The sequence below is a fragment of the Meleagris gallopavo genome, chromosome 1 (genome assembly GCF_905368555.1).
Source record: "Meleagris gallopavo chromosome 1, MGAL_WU_HG_1.1, whole genome shotgun sequence".
Lineage (NCBI taxonomy): Eukaryota > Metazoa > Chordata > Aves > Galliformes > Phasianidae > Meleagris > Meleagris gallopavo.
Window position 1 is genome coordinate 134,234,341 of NC_139404.1, and position 12,658 is coordinate 134,246,998.

General features: G+C 41.7%; 1 protein-coding gene across 2 annotated transcripts in view; it reads right to left on the reverse strand.

Moving 5' to 3' along the window:
• Positions 1-12,658, reverse strand: part of EDAR (ectodysplasin A receptor) — a 73,997-nt gene that overhangs the window by 25,779 nt on the left and 35,560 nt on the right. For both annotated transcript variants that reach the window (XM_085214893.1, XM_010728280.4), the window contains exons 2-4: positions 2,837-2,905; positions 2,028-2,150; positions 630-811 (exon numbers count right to left, since the gene is read on the reverse strand). In XM_085214893.1, coding sequence (XP_085071019.1) covers positions 630-811; positions 2,028-2,150; positions 2,837-2,887 — 356 coding nt within the window. In that variant the 5' untranslated portion in view covers positions 2,888-2,905. The remainder of the gene's footprint in view (positions 1-629; positions 812-2,027; positions 2,151-2,836; positions 2,906-12,658) is intronic.

Consider the following 12,658-nt stretch of genomic DNA (forward strand, 5'->3'; position numbering starts at 1 on the left):
TAACAGCACACAGACCACATTAGCAGCTCCTTAGACCCCTTTCTCTCTGCTGATTAACCATGATTCTGAGAGACTAACTCACTGCCTTGGTGAACCTCCTCCTAACAGCTATGTGAGCTAATGCTGTCAGCTGCTGACAAATTGGCCAGCTGGTCATGTTTGGAGAGGAGATATTTTATGTTTCAGAGCACAGACTTCCAGTGCCAGCGTGAGCCTACAGGGAATGCAGGGCATCTTCATGGAGCTCATTTGTAGGATGCAGAATCTATAATGTGGCTTCTGATGCTGCTGTTGGAGGCCAAGCTGGACTTCTTGGACACACCTAAACTACACAAGCTACTCCCTTTCTGTTTCTAGTAAGAGAAGTTTCAGTTTTTCCTAGTTTTTTTTTTTCCCCAACACTTGTTTCTTCAATCAGTGAGATTACAGTAAGAATGGTGACATGTCCTGATTTACTAGATTCACAAATACTTTTGAAATATTTAAACTTACTGTTTTAACAGGTATTATTCACCAATGTTGTACCTATAGTCAGCTAGGACATGAAGAGAAGCTATCAGAGATTTTGATATTAAAGGAGTATTTTGCAGCTCTTTGGGCAGAGCAAAGGTCTGTGGTTGAATCCTTACCCTGGGAGACAAGGCCCACACTCTGCATCATTCTCTTGATCTCCTGGTGTCAGAACAGTGGCTCGAAAAAATCCCTCACAGTCTTTGTGCCTTCTGCATATCTGGTAACCTCCTCTAGAAAACTTCTCTGACGGGCAGGGAATGCAGCCATAGTCCTCATCTTTGGTGCCATACCCACATGTCTGCAACAATACAAAGTCATTAGAAAGCAGGCTTGTGCTGTACAATGGCTCGTAGGAAAAGGGAATGTAATATCTGGCATGATGCGGTATCAAGTTCTTTAATATCTGTCCTAAGAAGGTCAGGGAAGTATATAAGGATGTAATACACTGTGTCCTGGAGAGGGAAGAAGAAAGCTGGAGCATCATACTCCTTAAAAGTGACCCCTTAGGGTAATTTAAATTATGCTGTAGTCTTGGAAGTGAATTTCAGCTGCTATTCACATAAAAAGCAAACTGTAATTGGAAAGCAAATGAAAAAATTACAGGGAAAGCAGTTTCAGCAGGGATATTGGTGATCTTGCTTTCATGACAGATAGACTAGAAAATGACTAAAAAAAGCAAGGTTTGCATGAGGTTTGGTTACCTCCAAGTTCACATGTCCTGGAACATCATATTTATATTAAATAAAACTGGTATGAAGTGGTTATTATTCAAACATCCTTGATCAGGACTACCAACTGTGTGAAATTCTTGCAATGGGATGTTTATCCCATTAAAACCAAACAGGATTTCAGTAATTTATTTTTTAATATGCAACAATTATCCGCTATAAATCAAATGGTTACTTAGGAACCATAATTTAAAATGTGGCAGAAGCTTCCAAGTTCCTCTAGTGCCAAAATATCTTAGCGGGAGAGCAAAATTAAATTCTCTGTGTGGGGGCCAGCGAGCATGCCAGAGTAACCTATTTATCACACAATGCTAGAACGACACTGTCAGATTTTAAATAGCTGTTGAGATGAGAATGTACTGGCAGAGAATGTGTGCGAAACTTTTATGTTACAACACTTTAAAATCTATGAGTTTTAACAGACAGGGCCTGGGATGTGGCTTATGGATGTATATGTGTGCATGGGGCCGTGCTCCCACAGCAACCTTGTACATGAGCGCTCCCACATTACGAAGGTGTGGCCTCAGTGGCACATTGCTCAAGAATCTGTTTCTTTCTTCATTTTCTCTCATATCAAAGCATCACCACCACGTAACAGAACATTTGTTTTTAGGCAGGACTAATTGCATTTTCCATCTTAAGACTTCCCACCAGCTTGCTAAGTATGGGAGTGTCTTGTGTTGCAGACCAAGTGCATCCTGAGTCCTCTTGGCCACCCCACAAAAGTCACATCTGGAGCTCAACACGTCCCCCAACCAGCAGAGTGGATTGAGATGCTAAAGTTACCATGTATGGCTCTTCACCCGGCTCGCATTTGGGGCAGTCGTGGCACATGCCAGTGGTTTGGTTGTAGTATTCATTCTCACCGCAGTTGGAGTATTCAGCACTGGCAGAGTACACCAAGGAAACCTGCACCAGAGACATTGGGGTGTTACTGTCAGTGCCACCACAACCCTCTCACACACCTTGTCCCCACCCCTTGTCCAGTCACTATGGTGGGGGCTGCCATTGTACCACAAACCATCCCTAAAGCTATCTGGAATGGAGGAGGTCATGGATTTCAGATAAATGACCTTTGTGCCTGTTACCACAGCTGCTCCTCAAAATATTGAAAGCTGTGGTTCCCAATCTGCTAATTCTCCTGTTACCTAGCACAGCAAATGTGTGAGTTTACACCCTTACCCCTCACAATATTAATGAGCGTTCAAAAATATAACTGCAAAGGACAGCTATAATAACCTGAGATAATGAACTGCCTCAATCACAGCACAGCTGTGTTTCACATGACACATCAGCCTGGTGGGCCGGAGCAGATGTCCTTTCTACTTCTGCTCCATTTTAGGTCCTTCTCCTCCACCCTCCTCCTCAGTGACCTCTCCCACATTAGGAAATAGACATTTAGACAGATGTTCCAGTCTAAGCAGCACTGAAGGAGATGCTTGAGTGCTGCTTAGACTGGAAACTGATCATTGCTTCAAAGTCCAGTGCTCAGACACCTGTGGATGTGACTTGGCAATTCATAGACATTTGTGAAGACTCAAATGGCCCCCTTATCTCCATGCACTGGAGATACCTATAAGCACGTAGATACCTACCACCAGAAAAGGGAACACGTGAGTCCATTTACATTCACCCAGGTGAGCCATGTTCTCTTGATATTTTACCTAAAAAGATAGAATTGGTGATTGTTTATGAATAGTAGTAAATATGTGCATCTGTTGCCAAAATAAGAACAGTGGGGCTCATCATCAGAACACAGGTTATATGGGAGCAATGCCCGGAGTTATACACAGATCTAAAGAAAAAAGGGAGAGATGTGCACGTGCGCTCCCACACGCACTGCCTTTCTGAGAAAGCATGAAGCAGCCTGGCCTTGCAACCTTCCTAAAAATCGGTCAAAGATGAAGAGTGAGCTATGAATCCTTGGCACTTCTTGGGCTTAATGAGAAATCCTCCTGTGGAGGAACCGAGAGCTGCACACTGACCACAAAACAAAAGAGTGGGCAATAGATAACCCTGGCTTGTGTCCTTGAGCCTACTTGATCAGGTTTATCTAGGAAAGGTCTAGATGAAGCGTCAAAAAGGAGAGCCAAGGAGTGAAATGAGGGCCATCAGCGGTAGGTAGACGCCACTCCAGGGCTACGCCTTCATTGCTGGCACCCGTGGACCTCCTGGGAAAGCCCAGAGCAGCCTTCAGCAGCAAGTCTTGGCTATGTTTCATTCCTGATAGGGAGGCTGTTGATATAAGAGGTTAAACTCAAGGAGGAAGCTGAATTCTGTATTTTAAGTGTTGTTACAATGTCTGGAGGAAAATAAAGGCTGTGATCTCTTGTAAACACACGTGCTAATTTACTTCATTTCTTCAAATTCAGTTCTATGAATAACTTTGAATAAGAGCAAATGTTACATATTCATGTACTGGATTTCTTTCTAAGGGATAAAATGAGACAGGAAAAAGAGGCACAAATTGTTTTGTATGATACAACATATTAAATGGTATTGTTAGAGTACATAATATGCCGTAGGGATTTTATGTCTTCAAATTGCAAATGTTTGCTGCACTTTGGTCCTCGTAGATATGAGCTGCTCTTTAAGTTTTGCTGGTCTCAGATGCTGCAAGGTTTTAGACTCTCAGAAAAAGAATGCAATTACTGCTTTGTGCCACACTTAAGCATACGATCTGTGTTGGAGCAGCACTTCAGTGTTCAAGATAGCCACTAACATTTACTTTTTTAAACTCTAAATGGATTAAGTAAAGTTGCATCACGCCAGCATCCAGCTAGGAACTTATTTATATGCTCCTTTAAGCAATTGGGCTAGCTGAGACAGGTAACTGGGTGGGTAGACAAAGTGAGTTATATCTCTTTCTGCAGGAAATTGCACTTTGAAACCTAAAAAACCAAAGAGAATCGGAGATAAATTGTCCTAAATCTGGAGGTGAGAGATAGAAAACAGTCATGCCATTGCATGAACTGTCAAACACTTAAGTTGGACAAAGGCTTTGGCTACAACAGTGTAGTTACTTGGAAAAGTTCCAGGGACATAATCTTCACACATATGTCTGTTAAACTGAATCCTAATTATAAAACAGCTTGTTCAACTTCAGCTATGAATATTATCAAGGCTGTTTCCACAATGGTATTGCAAAGTCATCACATTTATTATAAATTGGGTATGGACCCAAATTTTCACTAGTGAAGTCTGAATATTTAACTTTACAAACAGTGAAGCAAAAACATGCTTCACTGGCTTTTGAGGCACCCAGATGTTTACTGTTTGAGGTACTTATATGCAATCATAGCCAGATTTGAAAAATGGAAATGAAGAAGTCTTGCCTATTAATGTATAATACAATCTTCTCCATCCATTTGGTATTTATTTATACAAAATGTTGAAAGTGTCAAGTTATATATACATACATACAATATTTTTCTCTTTCAATATAAATATATACGTGTTGTGTGTAAACATACATTTTTTCCTTGCATTCTATTATACATAGCAATTCGTCAAGCATATGGCAAATAGTTTTTAACTGTAAAAAACACAACAATTCAAAGTGCTGAATATGGCCAGATAAGAACACAAGGGGAGATTTATTTTCCCCATATTGGAAAAAAAAAATGTTAAATTTAATTATTCACCCCCGTTTTCAAGTATGCTGCCATAAACTGGCAATGTTACTTTTTAATTTGTGAGTATGTGTGTGGTTTTTTATTTATTTTTTTATTCCTTCTAAAGGTAAAAATCAAAATACGTACTTTATTTTCATAGTGCAGAGGAGTGGGGAAAAGCAGATGTAGGAGGTTTCTGGCAGTTGGGATGTAGGTAGCTCCTCAGTTGGAATGATACCTGCTGGTATCTACCAAGACATGCTGGGCTGCACCTAGGCTCACTTTCAATTTTCAAACATTTTAATTTACACCCACGCTATATAATCTATCACACTTTAATCTTGTCTGCAGAACAAGGGATTTTCTAAGGCTAAGATCACTTTTGTTTTTAACTGACATATGTAGAAACATGCAGAGCTTGGACAACCAGGCTGTGTCTGCCAAGAAGCAGGGAAAAAGTGTCCAGTTATTATGGGCCCTAACCATTAAGAGCAATTAGCTCTGAGGAATGCTTGAACAAATTTACAGGTGGTTCCCTTCCCCCTCATATTCCTAGGTACTCACTGCTCCTGGGAGGCCTCCAGAGGCCAAATGAGGAGCCCAGGGCCTCAAGGGAGAGGGTGGAGGGAAACACTGGGTTATACAAATTTGGCTTCCAAGACAGATTTTCAAATGAACAAAACAGAAATCAGGCATTCAGGATGTGTCTGCTATCTCACACTGAGAGCCACATCACTAGCCTTGGACACTGCTCCAGAACAAACCAAAGGCTGTCCCTGTGACACAGGGCATGCTACGGCACTTCTTAGTTCAGGAGATGAGGAGCAGATCATGCATCTATGTAGAACTATGCTGCTCTATAAAAGTCTTTATCTATGAACAAATTTGGGTCCACTGCTGATCTTTTTCATTGTTGGTACTGAAGCATGTGTAGGAAATCCAGATTAAAACATGTACTGGTGAACAGAAATCATTTTGAAAATCCTTTCTGCCCCTCCACCACACATGATTTTTGGGAAAGCTTTATGCTGGTTTTGTCCTACAAATTCAGTCCTTCTTCAAGTGCATGTAAATATCATCTGCAGCAATGCATCAGCTGAAGAATTATCATCAGCTGAAGAACGCTTCATTACAAAAATGAAGAATTAACCAGTGTGGAGCAATGTCAGTCTGCCTGTTTTGGCTAACACAAATGACGGTCCCGTAGGATGGCAGGCAGTAATCATCAGGAAGGAGCTGGAAGTGTATTTTTGGAGGGATCACACAATGGCTCCTATGCAACATGGGATTTCCAGCAGCTCATCTAGTGAGCCCTCTGCACATCCTGACTCATGCCTCAGCTGAGGACAGGCGGGTGTATGGAGAGGAGGTGTAAAATACAGGCTCAGGTCTTTGCAGATCAGGTGTGCAACACAGCAAGTCTCAGCCTGACTAGAGGGGGTTGCTAATTACAGCCATATTTGCCTTTCGGGGCATATTCGTTAATAACTGTTAGGAATACGCACAGAGGCTGACAGGAAAAGGAAGACTATTTTGCCAGTGGCAACCACAGCAAGAGGTGCTAGAGACTTGCTGTCTCAGCTTCTCTCCAGGAGACTGTGAGGCACAGGTTTGGCCTGGGGGAATAGGAAAAGAGACGCCTGGGTCCCTGTCACTCAAGTATTTCTCTTCCCAGATGAAAGGTCCTTCCGTACAGTCTTTGCGGCATCTCACCATGGACTGGTAGGTACACATAAATAGATAAATATATACATAAGTCCCCAGGCAGAAAATGCTTGGTTCATGCTGTTTGAAGGAGAAAAGGGAGCATTCGCTGTAGTCAGCCTTTGAATTTAATTTACTTAGATAATTAGGTAGTGCTGCCACTATGTTTACAGTATCCGTGAGTAAATGGAGTAAAGAAGTAGAATACGCAAACAGTGAGGTTACAGTAGTTGGTGGTCTAAGCTAAACAGCTTTCAATAAATGGCCTTAGCTGTTATTTTAGTTCTGTGGCTTCTGTATTAACACAGCGTAAAAACTAATTTCCTGTCATCAAGACTTTTTTTGTTTGTTTAAATAGAAACTGATGAAAAAAGGAGAAGCACATGGATCAAGGTACAGAAATCTGTGCTTAATGCTGCAGAGAAGGGTTTTTTTTGGTGTTTCTGCATTTCTTTAATTTCATCACTAATATAGATACACTTCAAGGATGCAAGTCTTGACTTCACGAGAAGAAAGGCTCAATATCTGTCTCAGAGAGCTTCACCATTTTGATATTTCTGTACGCATACAGATCCATTCTGGGCAGGAGAACGAGAGACAAAAAATTTTGTATAAATAAAAGGAGGGTTGATCATTATGAACTTCACAGGTGCCACCAACAAATTCAGTGCCTGTTTGAGTTCCCAAGGTTTACGAGAGGAACCTTGTGAACCGCCTTCTTGCAGATTATCACAGTTTCTTGCATGTGCGTGGTAGATAATCTTTGTCTGCTCCGATGCTGCTAAATCCTTCTTAACTGAGATAAGCATATAATCCTCACTGCAGGGCCTCATCCATTTCAGAGTTCAGCAGCAGAGTTCAGTTTGGCTCCAGCCTCGCAAAAACAAAGATGTGGTTTGAATTTTCCTTTCAGGAAGAAAGAGGCGTCTCGGAACACATCATTGAATGACAATGATGGCAGTGCAAGCTTGGAAAGAGAATAAACTTAGAAAACTATAAGCAAATGAAAACACAGAGATTATGAAGAAAACTATTGTGTAGCCTTAGTTACAGTTTGTATTACTGTGAGCACCAGAAAAAAAAAAACAACGGTGTACAGAACAATAATACATTTGCAGGATAAGGTGAACTACGCACTTTCCAATATCTACTTTATATCACTTTGACCTTACAAATACACCCTAAGAACTACCTCAGAGAAAGATACAACTCTGTCCTTCCTTTTACCTGAAACATCAAAAAGAAGCTACAACAGCTCAAGCTACACATACCTCTTTAATTGCCTCTGTGATCTGGTACCTCCATCAGAAAAATAATTAACTGCTTGGGCATAGCAACAAGATTTTTTCCTGTGGGAGTTATGTTGACTAGAGGGGACATCAGAGATTCCTTCATTTGCCAATGAGGACAATGCATGCTGAAGATCTAGGGGCTATCAAGACTAATAAAGAGCTATCTGTCTCCTCACAGACTGGCTTATCTGGAAACTACATCTGGAAGTCTGTACCAAAGCTGTTTTCTCATCTTACACAAAGACATACGTTGGTTCTCATGTAGGCATCAGCTTTCTGAAAATGTTTTCAGGAAGAAAAATAAAAGAATAAAGGATATGATACAGGAAAAAAGCACAAAAGAGAGAAAGAAGGAATTCCTTACATGTTTTTTATATGCAGCTTGGCTGCTTGTGGAAATAGGGGCATGCATTAGGTGCATCCCCAGCCCACTTCAGAGGTGTTACCTCTAGGAAGTCTGGTGTCTTGGTGGGGAAGTGACAGAGCAAGGATAAGGTCCTTAAGACCTTTGGATGCATAGGCAGCTGCTGCAGCTCTCCTATCAGTGCTATTTTATGCACAAAAATGCTCATGAGGGCAAAAATGTGAGCAGAGACTTGCACTTTCCCCAAGTCAAAAGGCTGTCTTGACCCTTAGGCTAAGTCATGTGATCTCTTTTGTTTTCTATAATTAAAGAAATAATAATAATCTGGGATTTGTTCTAACACACAATTACAAAAAAAAAATCAGCACCCTCACGTCTGTAATGGAGAAAAAAATCTTGACTTCTTTTGGCCAGCCCCCATGAGGATTTTCCCCAGCAGGAAAAGCTTCCTTTCAACCTTCCCAAAACCAAAATTTTTTGAAGGAGGCTTTCATGAAGACTTCCCTTTTATTTTGAGCCTCTCCTAATGCCTGCCAGGAAGTGCTACAACACATTCTTCCCAGCTTGCTCACTTCCTTCCTCAGTTGGATCTGGTGGGCCATCTCATACAAAAGACCAGCAGTGGGCAGCCTCAGAGACCGAAACTAGCTGACAGCTGCCAGAGGGCATTGGAGTTTCCATGGAAAGAGGCACAGGAAAGATCTGGATGAACTGTAAATGAGCATATCAGGCTTCTTGATCAAACAACCCCCGTGCAAGAAATAACAAGGAACTGCACTCATATACTGTCTGCTGCGTAACACCAGAGCCACACCAGGCTGTGCTTCTCACAGGGCTTGGCCCTGCCTGAGGAACAGAACACTCACTTTTGGTACTGCACTTTCAGGGGTGAGCTGAAATTGCTGTGATAAAAGCAGCTCACTTTAGATTCAGAATCTCTTCCTAATTCGTGAGACATGTGTTACCTCCCATTTGGAGCAGAAAATCAGCAGCCTATTAGGAAAATACAAACCACTCAAGCAATTACGATGTTTTTCTAACATCTTTTCCCTTTTATAGGGCTCTATGCTTTCTAGATGACAGATAACATAATGAGAGCAGTCTGAGCTTTGGCTTGCATTATAGAGATCAGCAAGGATTTGAGCTCACACTTTGCTTCTGTTCCTCAGGGTCCAATCCTGTGAGCTGCTGAGCATCTTCAAGCCTGATGGTATTTAGGAAGCAGATAAGTTTTAGAGTTTTAGAAGAAACAGATATCCTTTATAGACTATAATTGTTGATTGACAGTATAGAGGTGGAGAAATTTAGAAATACTTTACTGGAAGAAATTGAGTTGAAATCCTACAGTGACCATCAACAGAATTCACAGAAAATGTAAATAGAATAAACCCTACAGTGACCATTAATAAATAATGTCTGTTCCTAGCTCTGCAGCACATTTGCATTTTTTAGCTAAAAGCCAGAAAAATTGTTAAGAGAGCTCAAACCACAGTTGTTTTTATTTTCCACGGTTTGCATGAAAACATCTGAACTGCTGCTTTCCAGATGGACACAGAATAGCAGCAGTGGGCTCTTCAAAGTGTGAATCTCCCAGGAATAGATTACTACATGCGAGCAGATGTCACCGGGATGGTACTAGCCACCAACTTCTTGCCCTTGCAAGTGCATTAAGCAACACTGAAGCCTCTTGTTTTCAACAGGCCTCTGTCTTGCAGACAAAGGGATATATTTGCTGCCAACAAGCATTATTTTTTGTATTATTCTCCTTTTTACATAACTGTGTTTGAAGGGGATTTATTGCTCTTGCAAACTGAAGGCTGGCCGCATATAAATTCAGAGTTATATCCCAAGCTGCCTGGGCCACCACTGTCACTGGGAAATGCAGGGAGAGGGAGCCTGGGGGAGCTCTTAGATGAGAAAAGGCCCCACACAGGCAGCAAGGCTACAAGGGTGCCTGAAGTGCAAGGTGGCTGGGGGCATTGCTCTGGGTAGTGCTGGAAAAGCTGTCCCTCTGAGCCCCATTTATCCACTCAACCCACGGGTGTGGGTCCCACCTGCGGGGACAGAGAGGGGATGTGACCTTAAGGCCAAAACATGGCTCCCAGTGCAAGGCAGGAGGGAGGAACATGCCGGAGCAGCCAAAGCCCGGTGTCTGTAGATAGTTATCAGCTAAGGCCTGCTGAGGCTGCTGACTGTGCCCACTACTGGGCCTACCCAAGGAGAGAACAACACCACGTCTTAACTCCAGCCCAAGTCACAGCCCACTCCACGCTTATGACCACACAAACTGCATGCTTACAGGCATGTATGTGTACACGGAGACTTCTATTTTACACCCACAAACTCTCCAAATGCTGGCTGCCCCTGAGATCATTTGATGGCCTGGTGGAGGTAAACCTCTGCTTCACAGAGGCACAGTTAGAAAGTGAAGAAGATGAGAAAATGGCTTTCTTTGCTGCAATACTTTCTCTATTGACTCGCTAATCATAAAATCTCCTCACAAGTTCTCTGAGGCCCTCATTTTTTTTTTTAATGAAGGTGTTTGCATTCCTAATTGAGGAGCACATTAAGCCTAGTGGTACCTTATCTGATAAACCCATTACTAGGCTATGTCAAGCTGAGCCTTTCAAGGGAGCAAGCTGGTTTTAAAAACTGGTTGTCCTCTGGGCTGGGAACGTGCATCCAAGAGCCTGCAATTAACTTGGGTTAATTACAAAATACCAGAAATGTAATAGTGTATTTAAAAATACATCACAGGTGCTAATGACTTTTTTTTTTCCTCCCCCCTCCTTTTTTTCCCCCTGCTCTGCAGGAGCTTACAGGCTGTCGCTGCCTTCCCAGTTAACATAACCCCAACTCCACAGGTGTTAACCACTGTTTTCTCGCATGTGGTGGAATTGATTAGCATAATAAGATTGATCTGAGAGTCCCTGCTTCCATCTTGCAGTTACCATGGCTTACAGTGCTGCTTTTGGGCCTACTGAAGGAGTTAGGTCTGAGATCTGTTTGATGTACCTAGATACATCAGCCAGTTTAACAAAAGGGATTGCTTCTCTCTACATATCTGTTCCCCCTCAATCTACCAAAGCCAGTGCACACATACACTGCAAACTTCTTGACACCACTAGCAGCTATGGAAAATACAAGCACATGAGAATAAATACATGACCTCCTTCCCAAGGAAGAGCAACCCTGCAACTGTATCCTAGGTATTTCAAAAGGAATACTGCCTTCCAGCTTGACATGCTCAACAAATTTTTATTGCAGTTTGCAACTTTTTATACTCTTACATATTTGGAAAGTAGGCAGGAGCCTTTGGTTCAGCAAATCCTCCCCTGACATCACCTATAGTTCTGTGCCTGCTCATTTTTGACATGGTGAACAGTATCACTGTGCTTTATTGAAGTCCAGATTGCCTACGGAACCTGCATCCATTTAGAAATTAAAGCTTCCTGTCAAGGATGACTTAGAAACCTGGTTTTATCTAGCAAGATCATATTGTATTGTGCATCTAAAGGAAGTCTCTAATTCTTTTATGATTTAACAAAATACATAGGTATATTTATTTTGCAAAAAGCACTACCCAAACTATTGAGTTATTGATCCCAAAAGTAGCTGGGAAGGGAAGGATACCCTCCGCAGTAAGTACTATCATCCAAAAGTTTTATATAAAGTACCTCCCCCTACAAGCCTCACTGCTGAAACCATATGAGGCAAACCATGAAGCAGCAGGGCATGAGAAGGATGAATGACTGCAGGTCTCACCGGCCTACATATGCACTGGCTGTGAGAGGTGTCATGCTGGAGGAGAGGAGCTGAAAGGTGAAAATGTATGCTGGCAAAGACTGAGTGGGAAGTTATGCGGTGGTACAACTCCTCTATGCTCCAAGGAGAAAAAGAGATTTTTATCACTCATATGTACATTTATTTCCTCATCCCATTCCAATGACATGATCGCAAGAAAACATGAAGATGTGGTTTTAAAAGTATTACTCTATCCTGATGCAGAGCTGATATGGAGGAAACGTGGCAGAACACTATGGGAAAAATGAAGAAGATAATATTCAAAGAGAATTCAAGCAATGGTGAACATCATGGCCTTGCAATCTTGAGTTCTACAATCTAGATTTATAGTTGTGTGTGTTTTTTTAAATTTAGCTTCATCCGAAGCTGCTGTTTGATGAGTCTTTGTGCAAGCTAAGAGTGTGAATGTAACTTTGAACAGATTATAGATTTTACAATATATAGGAAAAATGAAACAAGGACAGGAAAAGGAAACCGGGGAAGCAATGTCAGTCCTACAAGGTCTGGAAGAAAAAAATCCAGTGAGAGAAAAGAAAAAAAAGGGGAAAAAAAAGATTTAAAGTTATTCCCAGAAATACTGTATATGTTCAAATAAACATAATCTTTCCTGGTACAGACCAGAAACTGACACATTTTTCT